The following is a 20,146-nucleotide window of genomic DNA, read 5'->3' on the forward strand; positions in this document are numbered from 1 at the left end:
ACCCAAGACACTCTTCTACCAGAGCACTGCACACGCCAGTTATCCTGGGATATACTGGCCAGGTACCAGCCTTAATGATGGGATTCAGGGAGAGACAGCACAGTGGAATGACCAAACTCTGTCACTTGCAGACCCATCATTAAACCCCGTCGCAGGCAGCTTGGCCATAATTAAGGCTCATTTCCTCTTACAGGCAGGAAAGGAAGAACAAGAAAACAATCTCAGTACCTTCCAAACCCTCCTGAAAGATGCAATCCCCTCCCTGCAGATCTTGCAGCACCACTGCATAGGCAGAATTTTTGTATCTAAAACAGCAACATGTTAAAAAACATGAAAAAAAAAATCCCTCACAAACACACAAACCCCGCAAACAACACTCAAAGTGCTTTTATTCTGGTCTCAAAAGAGCCTCACACCACCAGGCTTCATCCTCCATGGATGCTAAAGCCCTCAAATTCCACTTTCCCAGCTTTTGTCTGTAAATCAAAAGCCTTTTATGCACTTCCAATAGCAATGATGGAGACCACAGTGTGGGATTGGAGCTGCCAACTGGGGATGAGGGAGGGTCTGGAGGTGTCAGCACTGGAAAACCTCCACCGTGGACTGAGGCTGGATCCTGACATAGCCAGGAGTCCATCGGCTCTACAGGACCCAAATTCCTCCTTCCTCATCCTCAAAACACCCCCAATTCACTCTGTGAGCACAAAAACTCGTTAATGAGACATTTCCCTTTCCTCAATTAAGCTGTTTTCCTTCGCCCACCCTCTCCCCCCTCTGTGGGGGCTCATCCTTCCCCCAGTTTCCAGCAGTTTCCCACTGAAGCGTCACTCTGGCTCCCAAGACAATGGTTGATTCATCAGTTCTGAATATTTTAAATCTTACTGTTCTCCCCCAGCCCTTTTCCCCCTGTTTCTTGAAAATACCAACCAGCTCCCCATTCACAAAGACATGTTTTCCCCTTTCCAGGAACAGGACCAGCCCCACAAGGATGGGTACAATCCCATCTCATTTGGGAGTGATCTGGGTTTTCTCTGCACCTGCAGGAGCTGGAGCAGGGAATTGCATTGGCTCCTGGCAGGATCTAACCCTGTGGTGACCACACAGTGGTGCCACCACTGATCCTGTTCCTGTTGCAAGGAATTGCCCAAATGTGGGAGATATAGGTGTAAAAACCTGCCAGTGTTGGGGCTAGGGAGGAACTGGAAGCACCGAGACGTGGGGTCTTGGCTCCCAGCTCCCCGGCAGCTGAGGCTGGTTTTGGATAAATGTTGTTGCTGGGAATCAAGCCCAAGACAGGGAGCAGTTTCTCCATCGGTCTCCAGCAGGTCACATTTCACGGAAGAGCATCAGATGGTAGTGGTCCCCAGGGAGCAGAAGTAGCCATGGGATCAGGGAGCACTTGCCCTTGGCTCAGCCTGCAGTGATGGCAAAACACGGGCTCGATCCCTGGCGATACAACGTTCCCCGTGGGCCCACATCCCAACTTCACGCTCAGAGTCCTTTGCAAGCCCAGGATGGCAACCACCAACACAAACCCACCTGATGGGAGGTGGGTGCCCCCCAGCTAGTGCTGGACCCGCTGAGCCATCCCTGATTGTAAATCCAAGCTTGTCCCACATGGGAGCAGCAGAGCTGCCAACAGCCTGAGGCACTCCCAGTGCCCAAAGCCCATCTCTGCCCAGAGGCTCATTAAGGAACCTGCTCCTGCCCAACGAATTAAGTGTAAACAGGACCTGGGCTCCAGTCACACCAGGATATGGAAATTTGCCCCATGGGTTCCAGTCTCCACACACGTCTGGCTCAGCTCCAGCTGGGAGCACCCAGCAGAGACACGCCAGGATCCTTCCAGCTGTGCCACGGCTTGGTTGTGTCCCTGGAGACCCAAAGACACCGGGGTGCCCCAGCAGACAGGCAGGGAACCAAAGAGAGGGTGACAGAGACGACGGGGACCATCCCCTCTCCCTGTCCCGGTTCTCCCAGCCCCGTAGCCCAACAGCTGCCAGAGCATTCTCCTGCTGCCATCCCGTGGCCATGTCCCCCCCCTGCACAGAACACCCAGACACAGCTGGGACCGACAGCACCCCTAAACGCAGCCACCCATCCCGACTGTCCCGAAGAGCCACAGCAGGTCCCACGGGAGAACTGTCCATCCAAAGCACAGGAAAAGCCTGGGTTTATCAAAACTCAGTTTATTCCAAATGTTAAAAGATGAGTTTTCTGTCCTTTCTGCCTTGATTTATCAACCAAAATACATTTTCTTTTTTAAAAAATCCAACCCCTTCTGAACCATTGTACAATCCCAGAACCCCCCCTCCGCAGCCACAACCCCCACCTCCTATTGCTATAATTTAGCTCTTCGCAGACCCCTCCTCACTCCAGGCACCTGGAAGGCACCTCCTGTAAGGAGAGGATGGGGCAGGCTGGGCGCAGGAAGCAAGACCAGTTGGATCAGGGAGGCGACGGGGAGGAGTCGTCCTGTTGTTTCCAGCGACTCCATGCATAGCTGAGGTCTTTGTGTCTGCTCAGCAAGGCCCTAACAGCAAATGAAGCTCCTTCCTCAGCAAGCGAAAGAGAAAAAAATTAAAGTAACAGTGTTCCCACCCGTGGGATGGATTTGGTTGGGTTTCCAAAGGCAATGGGAAAGAAGGATTGTCCAGGACTGCAAAAAGCAGTGCTGGAGATGGCTGCTCCAGGCCATGGGGAGTGAGGAACCTGCTCCTGGCCTCACTGCCTGGGGGGAGGGGGGTCAGCTAAGATACTTGATGGATGGGAGGCAGGAGCCTCCCTTCCCTTTTCCAGCAGTCACAGTGTGCTAGGCATCAACCAGCAGCATTCTTCCTCAGCAGGCAGAATATCCCCACAGCAGCCACAAGTTCTGGATTAGACAGAGCTCCCTGGGAACATTCCCGTTGGACTGAGATGCCCTTGGAATGGGCTCAGAGGGGTTTGGGGGGGCGGCAGCAGACAAATCCAGGCCAGAGAGGTGTAAGATACTTAGGTCAAGGGGGTGGAGGAGCATCCACATCCGGGGAACAGTGGGACCTCAGGGAGACTGATACCCAAACCTGATTGCAGAGTGAAGAACAAGACCCTTGGCTTTGCTGGGCCGGGAAATGTTAAAAAACCAGACAAGAAGTGGAAATCCATCCAGGCACAGAACTGGGATCAGTTTAGGACCAAGCTGAGCCGGGGAGCCGACAGAGCACCCAGAACCACGGGAAAACAGACAAATGCTTGCAGGGAGAACCCATGGGCACCCCTGCTCCAGCCACGCATGTGCTGCTGGGCCCAGCTCCATGAGCCTCCTGCCCTCCCCAGGAAATCGGCTCCCCAAGCCAGGCAGAAGTTGTGGGGGGTCTGGGGGCGCTGTGATCCTGCTGGGCTTGGCTGCGGCGTGGCTTCATCAGCTCTGCTCCTTGTCACTGACCAGCAGCACGGTGTGCTGCCCACCGCTGGACACAGCCAGTACCCGCCGGTTCTCCAGCTGCTTCCCCGTCATCTCCACGGGGCTCCAGACATCATCCTCCTCCCCAGTGCCCAGCTGGTAGTTAGTGCCCATTCCCCAGGCAAACGCTCGTCCTGCAACAGAGTTGAAGCAAGTTTTGAGTTCCAAGTGGATGCACAATGGGAAGCATTGTGGGAATGGGAAGGGGAGCCAGCACCCAAGGGGACCTCGCACCCAGGCAGTGAGTTTCTGTGTGTCAGAAACACAAGCAAGAGGAAGAGGAGGAGGACTTGCAACTCCAACAGATGTTCCATCACAGAGCCAAGGCACTTTTATCCTTTTTGGGGAGAGAACTAAACCCACAGCCCACTCCAAACCTTCCTTCCTGCAGACACTGCACACAGGCAAATGCAGCCCCAGAGCACAGAGGTCTGCCATCAGCAGAGTCAGAGAAGACACTGTCAGGCCACCAACCCCCTCCTGGTTAACACCACATGACCAACACTGTTGCCACAGGCCCACAAACACATCTGAGCAGCCACTGCCCAGCTGCCCCCAGGTGATGAGCACCAGGACCTGGCTGCAGTCCCAACCCCGCTGGCAGTGTGTGGTGACGGTTTGCAGGGCTGGATGGAGGGATGAGGGGTGAGGAAGGTACAGAAGTCAGTATTCCCAAACCCGGGCACTCACCATCAGTGCTGACAGCATAACCGACTGACGCTCCGCAGGCCACCGAGGTGATGCTGGGGAGCTCCGGGATAACGGTGGGGGTACTCTTCTCCTCTGCCCCTGTCCCAAGGCCCAGCCGGCCATACTCCGCCCTGCCCAGGCTGTAGGCTTTACCTGGAGCACAGTGGATACATGGGAGAGGTGACTTGAGGGGGGCAGAAGCTGCAGCAGGGCCACAGCTGGACCCTCTTCCCAGGCCCGAGTCCTGAAGGAGCATCACTCCTCCATACCACACCCTGAGACCCAACCAGAAGGGGGAGGGTGGGATAGAGACCCTTGAGCTCCCCAAAATCAATAACGTGGATAGGTGCAAGAGCAGAGTTCACAACTAAGTCGAGGTTCCTGTAGTCAGCTTCCCTTTGCTGCCTTGTTGCCTTGAACACTGAAGGCTTGGAGGGCTCCAGCACATCACCCTAATCCCAACAGCTCCTTGGCCAGGATGAGAGCCATGGGATCTCCCCATCCTGCTCTGTGTGACTCCCAGCCCACCTGTCACACTGTTACTCACCCTCGGAGTCTACGCAGACTGTGTGGTGCTGCCCGCCAGAGAACCCAACCCAAGACTTGGTGGAGTTCTTGAAGCACGTGAGGTTCTGCGGGGAGAAGCAGGGCTCGGTGTCCTGGGTCCCTGCAGGGTGGGACGCACAAACCCGGGCGGATCAGGTCCACGGGCACGGACAGCCCAGGCCAAGCTTCGGCACTGAGCCATCCGCCCTGGGGCTCACCCTGCCAGAGACCAATATAGCCCCTCCAGCCCCATTTCCAGCTCCAGTGTGTCCAGTGTTTAGAATTTGGGGCACCCCAGCAGCTTTCCCCACCAGACCAGGGCAGCACTAGACTGGCAGGAAATCTGAAGGGACACAGGTGAAGCTCACCCAGCTGGTGGTAGTTGGAGAGACCAAATCCATAGATGTGTCCCTCACGCGTGACGGCGAAGGTGAAATATGCCCCACAGAAAGCGTCCTGGAAGCGCATTTTGCCTCTTCTCCCTTTGCCTCTGACAGGGACAAGCTGGGGTACCAGCAGCCGCTCTGGGAGCAGAAGACAAGGTGTTATACAAGGACTAAGGATTTACACCCTCTCCCTGCGTCTAAGGATCTGGCTCACTGCGTTTACATCACTGATTACACATGAGCATCAGGGACTGGGTCCCTTTGTTCCTCTGCAAAGGGCAGAACTAGAGCCAAAGGATGCACCTCAGAGAACCAAATCTAACTCACGCAGCCCTTTTCGTCCTCCTCGGTTGGCAAAGAATGCTGGCACCCTGCCCAGCTGGCCCTGTTCCCCGCAGCCGCACGTGAACAGGTCGCCGTCCACTGTCAGCATCACCAAGTGGTCATTCCCTGGGAGACGAAGGAAAGGGAAATGAGGGAGAAATCTTCAGCAAGCCCTGGGGGCTGAGATCCCACAGGTAAAGCCCAGTTGTCCCAGCTTGCGGGGTTTACTGCACCGGATACCCTGACACCAATTGTGCCACCACCTAAAACTCCAGGATCTCCCTCTTCCCAATTCCCAGGAATTCAAAGCAGTTTTTCTGGGAAGGTGTAAGGACACAGGTGTGCCCCAACTTCCCCTGGGCCCTGGACAAGCTCCCTGGCTGCTGTGCTCAGCCTCCCCAGGCCTCATTAGAGGGCAAGTGCTCTGGCCCCACAGGGTCACAGTTCAGGCCACTCTTGGAAGGCATTCCATCCACATCAGACTGGTCAAATATTAACTCAGTATGTGAATCCGGTAGGGCTAAAACATCTGTTTGGACTAAAAGGTCTGTTCTCTGGAGAGTCAGAGATGAGCAAGTACATCCTTGTACTGGGCTCGGAGCAAGTCAAGGGGGAGGAAAAGGTCATGGATCTTCTGGCCCTTCCTCAAGGGTTGCAACAGCCTTGTGTACCTGCCTGACCCTGCACACCCCAGGGCCTTGCTCACCTGAAACTATTTTTACAACAGGTGCCTCGAGCTGGAGCAACAGAGGAATGGAGCTTGTCTTCATGGGCTCCAGCAAGCCAATCACTCCATTGTTATCCTGAGGGGAGAGAAACACAGGGATGAGCCACAGGAGCAGCAGCCACCAGTGGAGCTTCCAGCATCTGAGGAATCAGCGTACCCGGAAGGAGCCCCAGACAAAGACCCTGCCATCCTCAGTCAGCGCGGCCGTGTGGCTGTCCCCTGCTGACACCTGCACCACCTTCTCCTGCAGCTCCACTGGCCCTGGAGAGGTCTCAGACCCTTCAGCCGAGGTGTCACGTCCCAGGGCACCTTCATCGTTGCAGCCAAAGGTGTAGATCTGCAGATAGGGTGCAAGTGGTCAGGATGGGGCCCAGAGGGGCAACAGGCTGAGTATGAAGTAAGGGGACAGAGACTCACCAGACTAAATTATCACAGAATCATGGAAAGGTTTGGGTTGGAAGGGACCTTAAAGCTCATCTCAGTCCATCCCCTGCCAGGTATACCTTCCACTAGACCAGGTTGCTTGAAACACCATCCAACCTGGCCTGGTACGCTTCCAGGGATAGGGCAGCCACAGCTTCTCTGTGCCAGGGCCTCACAACCCTCACAAGGAAGAATTTCTTCCCAATATTGCACCTAAAATGGCAGTGTCGCCCATCTATTCTCTGTCAGTGTAAAGCCATTCCCCCTTGTCCTGTCACTCCATGCTCTTGTCCAAAGTCCCTCTCCAATTCTCTTGCAGGTTCCCTTCAGGTCCTCCTTTTGACCCCCTAAAATTTTGTGATCCATGTGAGACTATGCTCACTCCCAGAGCTGGAACAAGATGTAGGCAGAGCAGTGATTCCGACCCCCTGCTCCAGAACACACCCCAGAACTCCCTGCACTCACCTTTCCTGTCTGGCTGAGGCACACCGTGTGCATCCCTCCAGCTTCCACCTGCACCACCATCTCCGGCAGCGTGACCAGAGCTGGCTTCTTCCTCTCCATGATGTCCTCACCCAGGCCCAGCTGGCCGACATTACCCTGGCCCAGTGTCAGCACCAGCCCAGGCTGTGAGCGGTGTGATGGGTGGCTGACTGTGGGGTGGGAGGGGGAGAAAGAACATGTGGGGGTACAAGATTCCTGGTAAAGATCACCCCTGGGAAAGTGGAAGAAAAATTCCCAAGGCTTTTTCCTACCTTTAACCTTCTTCCTCTCAGGAGACTCTTCTTCTGGCACCGGGTTTTTTGCACTGCGTTTCCCCGGCATCTTGGAATCTAAACACCAAAAAGAGCCTGTCAGGAGTCACCCACTGGGCTGTCACTGTTTGGGGTGTCCCCTCGCACGTTAAAAAACCACCTGACGGAGTGGTGACTGAGTTGGTATTTAAACATCGATCCCTGCTCCTACTCTGGGAAAATGGAAAGTTTTCCCTTGTTTCATCCATGCTCCCTACCTCATGCGGACGTGAACCCCTCCAGATTTCAGGTCCAGGCAAGCGAGAGGGAAGGGAAAAAGAAAGGAGAAGAGGGAAAAGGGGGAAAGGAAAGGGAAGAATCCGAGCCGAGCCGCGTCCGCACTCCCCGTTCCACATGGCCCGAGCACCGCCCCCGCCCCTTCCCGCCGTTCGAATTCCCCGCGGCGCCGCCTCACGTGGGGCCGCACAGGCCGCGGCTCCGACCGGCCGCTTCTCCCGCCGCCTGCAGCTGTCTCTGCGGGCCGCTCGGCTGCGCCGAGGGCGGCCCGGGGCTCGCCGGGACCGCCGCGCCTGTGTCCGCGCCCGTGTCCTCATCGCCCTCCCCCCAGGCCGGCCGATCCCTCCCGCCGCTTTCCCGAGCCGACCCCGCCGCGCTCCCTCACCGCCCGCCAGCGCCGCCGCGCTCCGCTCTGCGCATGCGCGGGGCCGCGCGCAAGGGCTCCGCGTGGCGCAGCGCCCCCTGCCGGCCGGCGGCCCCCGGCCAGGTCACTCCTCCCCGCAGGTAGGGCGGGACAGGAGGGACAGGAGGGACAGGCGGGACAGGAGGGACGGGAGGGACAGGAGGGACAGGCGGGACAGGAGGGACAGGAGGGACAGGAGGGACAGGGCGGGACAGGACAGGGCGGGACAGGAGGGACAGGAGGGACAGGAGGGACAGGCGGGACAGGAGGGACAGGAGGGACAGGAGGGACAGGAGGGACAGGCGGGACAGGAGGGACAGGCGGGACAGGAGGGACAGGGCGGGACAGGAGGACAGGGCGGGACAGGAGGACAGGGCGGGACAGGAGGACAGGGCGGGACAGAACAGGCGAGGCAGGATGGAGCAGGGACACAGGACAGCTAATGCAGAACAACGGGACAGAAAGACAGGACAGGCAACACAGGGCAGGGCTGACAGGTGCCACCCTTGGCCAGAACGCTGGCCCCCGGGCAATAAATCCGTGTCAGTAACTTGCCCTGCTGCTTTTAACATCCAGAGATGCCTCCAGCCTGTAAGGCCGCAGCCAGCCGTGATGGAACAGAGCTGCTGCAAAAAAATGGCAATTTAACTCACAGAATGATGATAACAGACTACTGCAATCCAGCAAGTCTGAGCTCCCACCTTTTCCAGAAATCTGCTGCTGCTTAATGTGGAAAATCCATTTCCTCTTGAAACAGGAACCAGACTAAACTTCTTGGATTAACTGGAGGTCAGTTAACTTCCGAGTTTCCCCTTCATCACACGGGATGAATCGCCCTTATTCCACTGATTAATTCTGCTCCAGCTAACATGTAAATCCAGCCCCCAGGACAGTCCAGACCAGAGGATTGCATTTGGCCATAAATGGCCCTAATTTACTCATAAAATCAAGCTCCTATTTGTATTTTGGTTGATACACCAGCCTCATCTGCTTATTTACAGACCCTGATCCCAAGGGATCACCCACATCCCAGGTGATTGGAAAACCTTCCAGGAGAGGCACAACCACAGTGTGTTTATCCCAGGTTTGTGTTGGGACGTTTTTGATGAGCAGATACACATGCATCCCCTGATCCTGTCCCTGGGGAATTTTATGGTCAAGGACAGGACATCCTGCCAACTGCCAGTACCCATTTCACCCAATTCACACCAGAACCTCCCACAAACCCACCCATCAGCATCACTCCCCTTACAAAAGGGTGCCAACAAGGGATGTGTGATCCCTCACCCTGCTTCCTCCCCAAGCCACACCCAAGGTACACCCCAGCAGACTTCATTAACCCTTCTCACTTTAGAGAACATGAAGGGTTTTGTGCCATGACATAATCCAAACCTGAAGGTATGTTCTGCTCCCAGTACAGCCCAGAGCGTCACAGTGCATTTCTACACCCTTCATTTCTTTGAGATGGGTCAGCGGCACACAAGAATCACACTGCTACACAAGGAAGAGGCACCACCAGGAGCACGAAGTTTTTCGTAATATTCCAATCACTCACCAAAAACACACACCAAGCCAAAGCAAATTCAGTTTATTGAGTTGTCTACTGTAGCCAGATACGGATTTAGATACCAACAGAAGAGTACGGCTGTATTTCAGGGCTTGAATACGAACTGCTGCTCCCACCCACGTCCTATAACCCATCCACTTTCAGTATCACCTCCCCTGTAACATCCTGGCCCCACGAGGTCGAACAGATGGGAAGGTTGTCAAGTTAGTCCACAGGAGAACACATGCCTTCATCCCCCTTCCCATGCATCCCCAGTTTAAAGCAGTCCAAAAGCAGCTAGTTCTTGCTGGGCCAGCCAACCCCAAGTCTGCCCTTGACTTTCCAGGTGCCTTTCAACCAATCCCACATCCCATGGATTGGCTTTCCTTCCCGTGCAGCTTACCAACAACGTACGCAACTCCAGGCCCTGCTCCAAAAAATCCAGGAGTGCACATCCCACCAAGGGAGCACGGACACACATAGCAGTTTCTCGTGTTCCCAACACAAGCTTTGAAAGGCCACTACATTCACGTAACCCCTGGTTCCATCCCGTTTTGATCCCTGTGACTACATTTTGATTACACACAGCGCACCAACAGGACTTAGGCAGCCACCTCATTTGGGCAGACTCTTTAATATACTCACCCTCTCCCACTAAAGGCGCATTTTTCTTTGTCATTTTGTCCCAGCAGTTTCTGCAGTATCTTAGAAAAGAAAGATTTTTTTTTTAAATTATTTTCTCACATCCTACATTAAACAAATGAATAATTTTATTCAACTTAAAGCCCTATCTCCAGCAAGTTTTTTTTTCTTTGTGCTAAGATTCATGACCAGTTTTTTTTCCTCTTTAAAGATCACCTATATTATCTGGAGTAGTATCACTGAAAGCCGATTCAACTTTTTTATAAGCATCTTCGAATTGCAGATTTAACTTATTTGAAGTGTTTAGTTTTAAAGAAAAGAGTGAAACTACACACATTACATTTTAAACGCAGTTATTACCTTCAAAAATCCTGCTCCGCTCAAATTTTCAATTTTGGGACTGGAAATATAAAAAAAAAGGTACTTTAAGGATTTGCTCAGGAGCTTCTCCTTTTCAGTCTCCCTCCCCGCTCCGCACGTGTCCCCCGTCCCACCCCGCGCGTCAGTGTTTCCTGCATGGTTTGTCTCCTCTGTCACGGCCCAAGGGCTCAGAGAAGCAGTAGGAATATGCAGGCTGCAGGCTCGGGGCCCGGCTTGCTCTCCAACGTCGTGGAAGGGGACTGTACGTCATGGGCCCGAGGGCCTGCGCTCCCGTGCGCCACACGGACAGAGCCGAGAGAGAGCGACTTCTCCGGATATCCACGTCGGACCTTGTTTAAAATAGTTTATAACCACCTCGACCGCCAAGCCCTCATGCGTCCCCGCTCCGCCGACCATACGGCGTGGCCACACAACGGATACTCACGGTGGAGCGAGCTGGGCGAACCAAGGCAAACGAACAGGCTTTGGTGGAACCTGCAGGAAAAGCGAACGGCTGTGGGGGCGGCTGAGGTGGCGTGGGGTGACCCCGCAAAGGCCACAGCCACGTGTAACCCACAGCATATTTTTTGCGTTAAAAGGGGGATGCAGCGGGCATCCTCCGACAGCGCCGCGCTGCGCGGCCACTAAAACCTCACGCCGCAGCAAGCTAAGGGGTAAAAAGGGTTCAAGTCGAGTGAGCCACACTTACCACCTCCAGCGCTCCTCAGGGAGAAAGAGGCCCGACTGCCCCGCGCGGCGGTATTTATAGAGCGCGGGGCGGTGCTAAAGTGCGCGTGCGCTGCCGGGTAAGGGGCGGGGCCAAACCGTCTATGGGCATGCGCGCCGGGGCCAAGGCGCGGCGAAAGGGGCGGGGCCAGCAGCGCCTGCGCACTGGATGGAAGGGCGGCTGGCGCACGCGCAGTGGGAAAGGCGCGAAAAGCCGCGGCCTCAGGGGGGGTGGCGCCATGGCTGATCCGCCCCCTCAGGAGCCGCTGGTCCCGGCCCTACTGAGATCAGTTGAAAGGACACGACCACACACGAGCAGGGTTTAAAAAAAAAAAAGATCTAAAATACTTTTATTTAATAATTAAAATCTGTTGCTGAGGAGACTGATATACAATGTAATGGCGGCTGCACAGGGGATGCTGTGAGGGAAGAGCCCCCAGGGGGCGCCGGGCCAGGGCCCGCATGTTGCCACACTGGGCTATGAACAAGGCAAAGTTCTTCTCTCCCTTCCCCCCTCTCCCACCCCAGTGGCATGCTCACATGGTTTCGGTTTGGTGTATAATACAGCAGTGGCCCATACCAGATTTTTTTTTTAAAACCCACATTTAGGACGAATTTTTCTCTCAAAAGAGAAATACCATCTTTTTAAGGTCACTTCTTAAACCTATTCTTCCCCTCCTTTCAACCCACACAGTGAAATTTTCAAGTTTCCAGTAGGTTTAGCTGTAAAAATGCGAAAAAGGCAAGCTTCAACCCTGATTTGGGAGAGTAAAAAAGATCTGAGAGAAAGCCACAATAAAAAGGACTGACTACTCTCACACAGTTTTCTCAAATTAAAAAGTTTTTTAAAGGCAACAGTCATTTTTCCTGGTTCTGTAATTTGTTAAACAAGCCTAGATATCTCAAGATCTGTTATTAAGATCACAGCAAGTGTGAGAGAGTGCAGAGCAAATGTTTTATACATCTATTGTTTTTCTTTTTTTTTTTTTTTTTTACAAAAAGATGCAGCATATGTTAATATCTATACAATTCCCTTCCAGGACAACAAACTGTTGGTCAGTAGTGATTCAGGGCATTAAGGACATGACAGAAACAAGCAAACCCTCCCCCCAAAATAACGAGTCCCATGTCAGTTGTCTGCCAGGGTTCTCTGTACATAGCTAATATACACACACGTGCTTCCGAGCACACGCTCTCCTCAGCTTCCCAACACTAGAGCTGCCTTTTTTTTTTTTTTCTCCCTTCCTCATGGAAAGGAGAAGGAAATGAGGAATTGCACTCCCAAGACAAGTCTGTACAACTGGGGAAGGAAGGGGTCGTTCCCCTGGGCACAGTCTCCTGGCAGAGTCATATTGCTGAGCCACACGAGGTATAGTGTCAGTTCCAGCCTGATGGCATGAGAGATGTGTTTGTTCCAGTGAAATGCTACATTCAGACAGGATTCCCCTTCCCCGGCCGAAAGCCCTTTTCCAGGTATGTTTGGAAGGCAAATCTTGGAAGAGCCGAGGTTCCAACCCTCACTGTACTGCCTAGGACAGGAATGCAGAGAACTTCCAGGCCTCCCGGTTTCTTGCTCCCTCCTTGGAATATTAAGGTCGATGGTACCTGAAAGCCAAGTGAAAAATCTGAGTGTTATCCTTGGAACTCAGGTTAAATGGTTACTTGGGCACTACAGATGGCCAAAGAGAGTAAATTGAATTGTCTCAGAACTCTCAGCCCTCAGGGAAGCTGTTAACATCAAACAATTTCACCTCCTGTGCTCTGCACTCAACTTTGCCACATAGAGCTGGAACAAAAAGAATCACTTGGGCCATGATCCAGAGGTGACTACACAGATAACATCCAAGGTAACTCATTAGCAAGGTGTTTCATGGCTGTGGCTGCAGCTCTCTAGCCCCAGAAAAGCTCACTCCAGCTGCAGCTTCACACTGGTTTCAGACACACCTCAAACCTGCCACTGGTCACTCTGACCAGTGGATGGAAGCCCCAGTTGAAGGAAAAACAACCCGCTTTGTTGTTGTGAAGCTACTGCTTCAGTCACCCCCCAGGTCCGAGACAAAAAGGGGCATTCAATCTCCAACTGCCGCACAAATAATTCTTCTAAGGTTTTAGTGTTTTGCCCCTGAGCACTGTCCTTGCAGCACAGCTCTGACAGCTCCAACAAGAATGAAACTCTTAAGTAGCACATTCTCACCTGGTGAACTGCTTGCTCTCCTCATGCACTTCCATTTCACAGCTCTTAAACTCATTCAGCTCTTTCCTGATGGCCGCCTGCACAAAGAGGGAGATTTTTTTGTAAAGGAAGGGCCCATATTGCAGCAGCCACTCCAGCTTTCCGAGTCCATTAACACCAAGCTGAATTTGATCTGCCCCTCCACGATAAGGGCTGGGCAGTCCCCAGAGGGGGCTGGGGAGGACAAGGACAGATGGCTCCCTGCCAGCTTCTTGAGCTGGAACGGAACTGCATTGCTATGACCAACACCCAGTATCCTTGGTGTGTCCAGAAAAGGGAATGCGGCTGGGGAAGGGGCTGGAGTAGCAGGAGTGGCTGAGCTGGGGGGGCTCAGCCTGGAGAAAAGGAGGCTCCAGAGGACCTTCCCGCTCTCTACAACTCCCTGACAGGAAGGTCAAGACAGGTGGGGGTCAGTTGCTTCTCCCAGGTAACAAGTGACAGGACAAGGGGAAACAGCCTCAAGTTGAGCCACAGAAGTTTAGATGGCTCTAGTTTGCCCTTTTTAGGAAAAATTTCTTCATGGAAAGGGCTGTGGTAGAATCACCATCCCTGGAAGCGTTCAAAAATGCGCAGATGGGGCACGTGGGGACATGGCTTAGTGGTGATCATGGTGGTGCTGGGTAAACAGTTGGACTCCATGATCTTCAAGGGCTTTTCGAACCTTAACCTTAATTCCATGATTTTATGATTCTTACATCACTCAGAAGCTGAGACAGAAGGCATGCTGGCCTTCAGACTGTGCCCACCTGGGCTCCACCTTGCCATGAGGCAGCAGGAAGCAGAGCTGGGACAGCGCATGCAGGTGAAGGGACACTGGTGGGGTGGCAGAGGGAAAGATGAAGAGGTGAAGCCAGAGGAACAGAGCAAATCTCCTTGGCTCACAGCTTTTTGCATGGGACACCCTGGTCTGGCTCTCCTTGCCATCTGGGGACAGGACACTCTCAGTTACCTTGTCAGCTGGTGTCAGCTTTGTCCACGGCTTATCTGCTCGTCGGTCATAGTCTTGAGCATCTGTTACTTCCACATATTCATTAAACCTCAGGATCTTCCTGGCCTGCAGCTCTGCCACTGTAGGCCTTTGGCTAAGCTAAACACCAGCAAAAACAAAGGAGGTTAGCCTGAGCATTGTCCACAAAGCAGATCCAGGACTAAGCAAAACTGAAACCAGTTCCCTCACTGGGCCTTAACCACAGACACTACCAGATCCTGCTCGCAGCCTGCAAAGGAATAGGTAAACCTCTTACAGACTGGATACTCCCATTTGGATCACAAAGCCAGGCTAGGGCGCAATCTGGGCCACACTGCCATAGAGAAGGACAGTGAGGGGTTCGGGAACAGCCACTACAAGGGTGAGCCCTGCGTGACACCCCTAAACACAGCTTCAGCAAGGGCAATACTCACGCTTCACACCCACAGGCCCCGGGGAAGCTTTTCCCAGCCATGAGTAACAATCACAAGCAACTTGGTCGTAACAGTGACAAGCAGCTGTTACTCTGCTCAGCTCCCACACTGCTGTTACTTTAGAAATGGATTTTAGGGAGCCTGGTGTGAAGTCGTGGCTGCTGAAGAGCTGTGTTAAAGCAGCCAGGCCAGCAAACCTTTCAAGTGTCAGGTGCCAAATTTAGTTCTCATCTCGCTTGTTACACTTTCTGCCAGCTCAGATCTGTCACTAACAAACATGGCCCTCGTGCCAACGGCTCACCGTGGGTGACAGTCCACATTCCAAAGTCACTGCACTCCGAGGGCACTGGGGACACTTACACAAGAGCCCTGTGACCTCCTGCACAGCACAGTACCTACAGCGTGGTCATTGCCACCATGCCCAGCAGCCCTGCCAGGTGGCCGTCACCGTGGGAGCCAGCAGTACCTTTCTGGTGAGCCGGCGCTTGATCTCGCGCTTCTCAGCTTGACGGTCAGCTTCATTTTTTGCTGCCAAGGGGAAAAAAAAAAAACAACATTTTTCATGTAAGCATCAGGCTTTGAAAAGTGCTTTCTAGGCTTGAACAAAGGAGAGTATTGAGCTGGATCAGATTATCTACAGATCTAAAGGCTTAGGACAGGCAGAGAGTGCAATACAACTCAATATCCTGTGTCACCTCCTGAACTGGCAGGGGCAAATATGCCCCTTACACAGCACCAGTGAGTCATTCTCATGTCCAAGATTAATGGCCATATCGCCAAAATACATCCAAGCCACTGTGCAGCTCACTCCTTCCCAAGGCTATTATAGTTTAAAAGAAAATAACAGCACGGATAAATATTTTAAATGGAAGCTTCCTGAACTGACATTCCCATTTCCTCGAGATGTTTATTTAAAACTTTTCCAGAACAAGATATGGCCAAGAGAAACAGTCCTGACTTTGTGATGCACTGCTGCTTTTGAGATCATGCAAGGCAACGCTGTAATGTCTGGAACACAAATGAAAGTCCAGCCCAAACAAAAACACCTTTAACAGTTCTTGCTGTGTAACAGCAGAGTCTGAACCAGCCCACACACTCTTCCCTGGCAGGCATGGGACTGCTATTCTGTCCATTATCATATGATCCCAGAATGGGTTTGGTTGGAAGAGACCTCAATGATCACCCTGTTCCACCCCCTGCCATGGGCAGGGACACCTACCACTATCCCAGGTTGCTCCAAACTCCATCCAACCTGGCCTTGGACACTTGCAGGGATGGGGCAGCCACAGCTTCTCTGGGAAACCTGTCCCAAGGACCTCACCACCCTTACAGGGAAGGATTTCTTCCTAACATCTAATCTAAATCTCTTTCAATTTAAAACCATCCCCACCTGATAAAGTAAGATGTTAAAGGCAAGATGTTAAAGGCTACTCACGCTGAAGAATGTTCCTCTGTTCCAGTTCTTCTGCAGTCGGTCTCTGACTCAGTCGCCTGAAGAAAAGTGTGACAAGTGCAGAATGTTGTATCTGGTCACTCATCAGTAGCAGATGAAGGATAAAACTGCCTGGTTTCAGTGCATTAGACAGCCTCCTCCACACTCCTCACTCACCACTGAGGACCACTGCTACCCTGTTTTACACTCTGCTTTTCTCAAACAGCTGCTTGGCCACTGGCAAGCTTTGGGAAGGGCTCTCCAGCTCAGAAGCAGCTTTGCAGGGAGCTCAGCAGAGCCTGGACTGTCACCAGCCCCAGCTTCATCCACCACCAGCACCCACCCTGCATCCATCCACACCTTTCTACACCATCTGTGTTTTACATGTCTGTAATCCTTGAGATCTTCCCCTCCCAGGTTTGGGATATAGTTCCAGCTCCAGGAGGAACTCCCAACCTTTCCAACAGAGGAGGAACAGCAACACTCAACCTCCCAGCCCTGCTCCAGCTGCTGTGCCCAACCACCCACCCTATTCCAGCACAAGCTGCTTGGACAAGGGACCAACTTTGCCCAGTCCCACCCCGCAGACACTTATGCCGGCGGCTCAGCTGAACATCATCATTATCTGTACCTGATCAGCGTTGTCCCAATCTGGTGACGGATCTCGTTCCACTCCTCCTTGCTCTTCCGAGGGAAGACGATCTTCTCCTCCTGTGGCGCAGCTGTGTTCCCCAGCTTTATAGCGAGCGTATCTTTCCTCTTCACTTTGTTGGCCAGCGTGCCTGTGGGGAGGGAGAGCAACGGGATGCAGCTCAAGGCTGCCGAGCCTGCCACAGCAGTCCCAGCCCTGTGCCCCTGGCAGTTGTGATGTCCCTGAGGGAGAGCTGTCCTCTCTCCTTGCTCTTCCCAAGCTCTGCACTGCACAGCAGCAGCAGCCAGCACTCTTGTGTAACACCACATGCTCACCTAATGCTGTCCTACCTGAAGGGCTGGGACAGCACAGGCTGGCACAGAAGCCATCTGCAACTGAAGGGGTGCACTCAGCAGGTTTGGCTGCAGAGCCTTGGAAAAAGCGAGGCAGAGGACATGTGCTACATCATGCAACCAAGAACCAGTGCTTTGATCCAGATCTCAGTGCTGCCAGGCATGAGTTCAGCAGAGCAATAAAAAAAGCCAGCTGTAATGTCAAAGCCTTACTGTTATGGCTTTCATCTTCTTCCTCATCCTCATCATCTTTATACAGGATGGGCCCCTCCGAGTCAGAGTCGCTCATCCCTTCGTCTCCTTCCTGCTCCTCCGGGAGGACCTGGGGTACCAGTTTGGGGATGACTGTGACAGATGGCACATCTCCAATATACACACGAGGACCTGAATTCTGCTCCTCTTCCTGGTCATCTTCTTCCTCTTCCTCATCGTCTGGACTAACAAGAAGCACACTATTACACCTCTGAATGAACACATGGCACAGGGGCTGGGGAATATCCCTAAAATCAATACCTCCTTATCTCTCTTCAGGGAAGTCCAGAAACCAGAGGTGCAAGAGCCACCACAGGATTCTGCACTGTCCCCTCTTTTCAAAGCACAGGGAGCTCTGGCTGAGGAAATGACAGAGGCAGGTTCTGCAGAACCAAACAGCCCTCTGACCCCACTACTTCGTGACATGGAGATTCAGCTCTGCTATAACACAAGACAGTCCTTTTCCCACTTATGTTTAGCAAAATGAAAGGCTAAGGAAGGCCACAGATGGATGGAATCTGGGACCTTGTTTGGTCTTGGTGCAGTTACAGACAGTCCAGGCCTGGATTCCTGGCATCAGCCTGTGCTTATAATCTGGAACTCATTTCCCTTTGTGAGCAATAAAATCCCAAACCCAGGGGTAATTTCATGGGGAAGATGCTCTGGCTCTCAAGAGGCTGAAACACAGATTTGGCCAATAGGGAAAATGGTTTCAGCAGAGACCTAAGCCCTGCTCAGAGCCATCCCCACCACCACAGCACTGCAGGAGTTGGGAGAGCCAGCACACATACTCACACTTTGAGCATCTCAATGGTGACAGGCAGGGACCTCGTCCTGCCCAGGGTGCTGTTGTCTTCTCCGAAGCCATCATTCTCAAAGAGCAGCGAGTGAGCCCTGTGGGACCCCTCGGGAGGTGGGGTGACAGGCAGAGGGCTGGCCAGAGCCTGCTGGATACGAATGTGCAGTGGGATTTGGGGCAGGCGAGGCAGCACGTGGGGTTCGCCAAACCCTTGCTCTGCTGTCCTCTTCGACACTTCCACGGACCTGAAGTCTTCAGGAGGAGGAGGAGTCTCCTTGGGCAGGTCCAGAGAGCACGGGGGGTCTAGGATAGGGGTGGAGGTGGGCAGGGCCACACGTGGAGGTTCAGGGGGTACATGGGTGGGCAGCGGCGGCGAGGGTGGTGGATAAGCTGAGGTCACGTGCAGTGGAAGCGGTGCGGGGCGATTCACTGTCACTGTCCTGTCATTTGGGGGCTTGGATGTGACAGCCTCTGACACGTTGTTAGGCAGGAGGCCTCTCTTAGGGGGGAGAGGAGGGGAAGGCTTGGATAAGGCTGTACCACTGGTCATTACTTGGGAAAGTTCAGCTGAAAATAAAAACCACAAAAGCCACAATGTTTAACAGGGTATTTTTCCAGATATCCTTCACCAGTGTGGAAAAAGCACAGCAATGCACTCAAGAGCCTTGGACTAAGCAGTCTCTGCTGTTTTTTACTGGAATGTCATACCAGAAATACCCAGGTTGCAAGGCTCTAGTTTGCCCTTCCTGCAGCAAAGGTAAGACTTGGGGGAGCAGCCAAAAACAAGCAGGCTGAGACAGGTTTGTGCATCCCGCTGCTTCAGAGAAAGAGGCATGGCACCGGCCCTTGAATGACAGCACAGGAGCCTGCCTAGGAATGCAGTTATATGGGCACTTTATGGCTGTATTTACAGCATGAAAGGAATCCAAGACATCCAGGACACCCCAGATTCCAGTTGTGTTAACGGCTCCCCTGCACATTAAAGAACTTCTTGGGAATTCTCAGAAAGTCTTAAAGTCTTTTTTTTTTGCTTAGAGCTGCAGGCAGCAGTGTGCTCCCCCCACTACTATTCCCCCATCAGACCCAATCTAAGAACACCCCACTGCCAGCAACTCCTCAGGATGAGGTTCTGCTTTACTCCCTCTGAACTCTGCTCCTTAAGCCCCATACAAACTCATCTGCCACTACAAAGTAACTAGAAAAACTTCCAAAAATACCTAAAACCATTTAGTCTAAATATTTGTTGTTTGATGGAGGAAAGAGAAAGAAATGGAGACATGAAAAATGCCTGCAGTGGGCAGTCACAGGATCTTCAAACCCCTCTGTTCCTAGGGAAATTGCACCAGTAAAGACTGCTCTTGCTTTAGGAGTTTTCAGCTTTTAACATCCATGTATCCATGGCTTCTGGGGCTGGTAGAGGCTTTGCTGCACATTTCCCTGGAGCGGGTGATGGTGACACATGGGTGTCTCCAGAATAGAGCTGGAGGAATCCACGGCGCAGACGCCACAAGAGGGTGCTGCAAGTGGGAGAGTTTTCAGAGATAAGGCCACATAACTGGAGAGAGGTGGGCACATTTTTGAGATGTTTAGCATTTTTAGACTTTCCCCTTGTAGATTAAGGGCCAGATTGTGCAAAACACAGAGTGCCCTCAGCTCCCGGGCAAGGGACTCCAGTGTCTCCTGAGCAGTGCTCCAAGCCTGGCAGGACCAGGCTTGAGGCACCTCTGGATAAGAGCAGAATTTGAAAGGGAGTGAGGAGCTGGCAGAAGGAAGAAAGAAAGGGCCTGGGTGGTGCT

General features: G+C 53.0%; 2 protein-coding genes and 1 non-coding gene across 11 annotated transcripts in view; all 3 read right to left on the bottom strand.

Moving 5' to 3' along the window:
• Window positions 1–2,173: 2,173 nt before the first annotated feature.
• On the bottom strand, window positions 2,174–10,553 carry RCC1 (regulator of chromosome condensation 1). Of its 4 annotated transcripts, XM_042015804.1 has the most exons (11): window positions 10,524–10,553; window positions 10,167–10,225; window positions 7,297–7,374; window positions 7,007–7,194; window positions 6,276–6,455; window positions 6,098–6,194; window positions 5,395–5,517; window positions 5,050–5,205; window positions 4,683–4,802; window positions 4,136–4,288; window positions 2,174–3,579 (listed from the first exon to the last, which is right to left on the bottom strand). In XM_042015804.1, exons 2-11 carry the CDS (start codon window positions 10,198–10,200, stop codon window positions 3,404–3,406), a joined length of 1,305 nt encoding a protein of 434 aa, XP_041871738.1. In that variant the 5' UTR covers window positions 10,201–10,225; window positions 10,524–10,553; the 3' UTR covers window positions 2,174–3,403. The 4 variants fall into 4 exon arrangements, with proteins under 4 accessions (XP_041871738.1, XP_041871741.1, XP_041871737.1 ...); XM_042015807.1 differs by lacking the exons at window positions 10,167–10,225; window positions 10,524–10,553 and adding an exon at window positions 7,958–8,045; XM_042015803.1 differs by lacking the exons at window positions 10,167–10,225; window positions 10,524–10,553 and adding an exon at window positions 7,751–7,904.
• Window positions 9,548–20,146, bottom strand: part of PHACTR4 (phosphatase and actin regulator 4) — a 67,471-nt gene continuing 56,872 nt past the window's right edge. For all 6 annotated transcript variants that reach the window (XM_042015797.1, XM_042015801.1, XM_042015800.1 and 3 more), the window contains 11 exons: window positions 18,347–18,917; window positions 17,513–17,736; window positions 16,947–17,097; window positions 16,319–16,374; window positions 15,350–15,411; window positions 14,432–14,569; window positions 13,444–13,520; window positions 11,233–12,854; window positions 10,969–11,018; window positions 10,524–10,563; window positions 9,548–10,225 (listed from right to left, as the gene is read on the bottom strand). In XM_042015797.1, the coding sequence (XP_041871731.1) occupies window positions 12,839–12,854; window positions 13,444–13,520; window positions 14,432–14,569; window positions 15,350–15,411; window positions 16,319–16,374; window positions 16,947–17,097; window positions 17,513–17,736; window positions 18,347–18,917 (1,295 nt within the window). In that variant the 3' untranslated portion in view covers window positions 9,548–10,225; window positions 10,524–10,563; window positions 10,969–11,018; window positions 11,233–12,838. The remainder of the gene's footprint in view (window positions 10,226–10,523; window positions 10,564–10,968; window positions 11,019–11,232; window positions 12,855–13,443; window positions 13,521–14,431; window positions 14,570–15,349; window positions 15,412–16,318; window positions 16,375–16,946; window positions 17,098–17,512; window positions 17,737–18,346; window positions 18,918–20,146) is intronic.
• Window positions 10,667–10,871, bottom strand: LOC121658661. Its single transcript, XR_006014020.1, has one exon. It is a non-coding gene; the product is annotated as a small nucleolar RNA SNORA73 family (small nucleolar RNA).

Source organism: Corvus kubaryi, unplaced genomic scaffold (assembly GCF_017639235.1).
Source record: "Corvus kubaryi isolate FWS band 111438036 unplaced genomic scaffold, C.kubaryi_AGA036_p1.0 split3-37304, whole genome shotgun sequence".
Lineage (NCBI taxonomy): Eukaryota > Metazoa > Chordata > Aves > Passeriformes > Corvidae > Corvus > Corvus kubaryi.

Bases quoted from the DNA above. Each gene is read 5' to 3' on its own strand.
- RCC1 (XM_042015803.1), bottom strand. From the start codon at position 7,889: ATGAGGACACGGGCGCGGACACAGGCGCGGCGGTCCCGGCGAGCCCCG. The intron at 6,456-7,006 runs GTGAGTGCAGGG...CCCTATCTGCAG, and splicing joins GCCTCAGCCAGACAGGAAAG to ATCTACACCTTTGGCTGCAA. The intron at 6,195-6,275 runs GTACGCTGATTC...CTCTCCCCTCAG, and splicing joins TTGTCTGGGGCTCCTTCCGG to GATAACAATGGAGTGATTGG.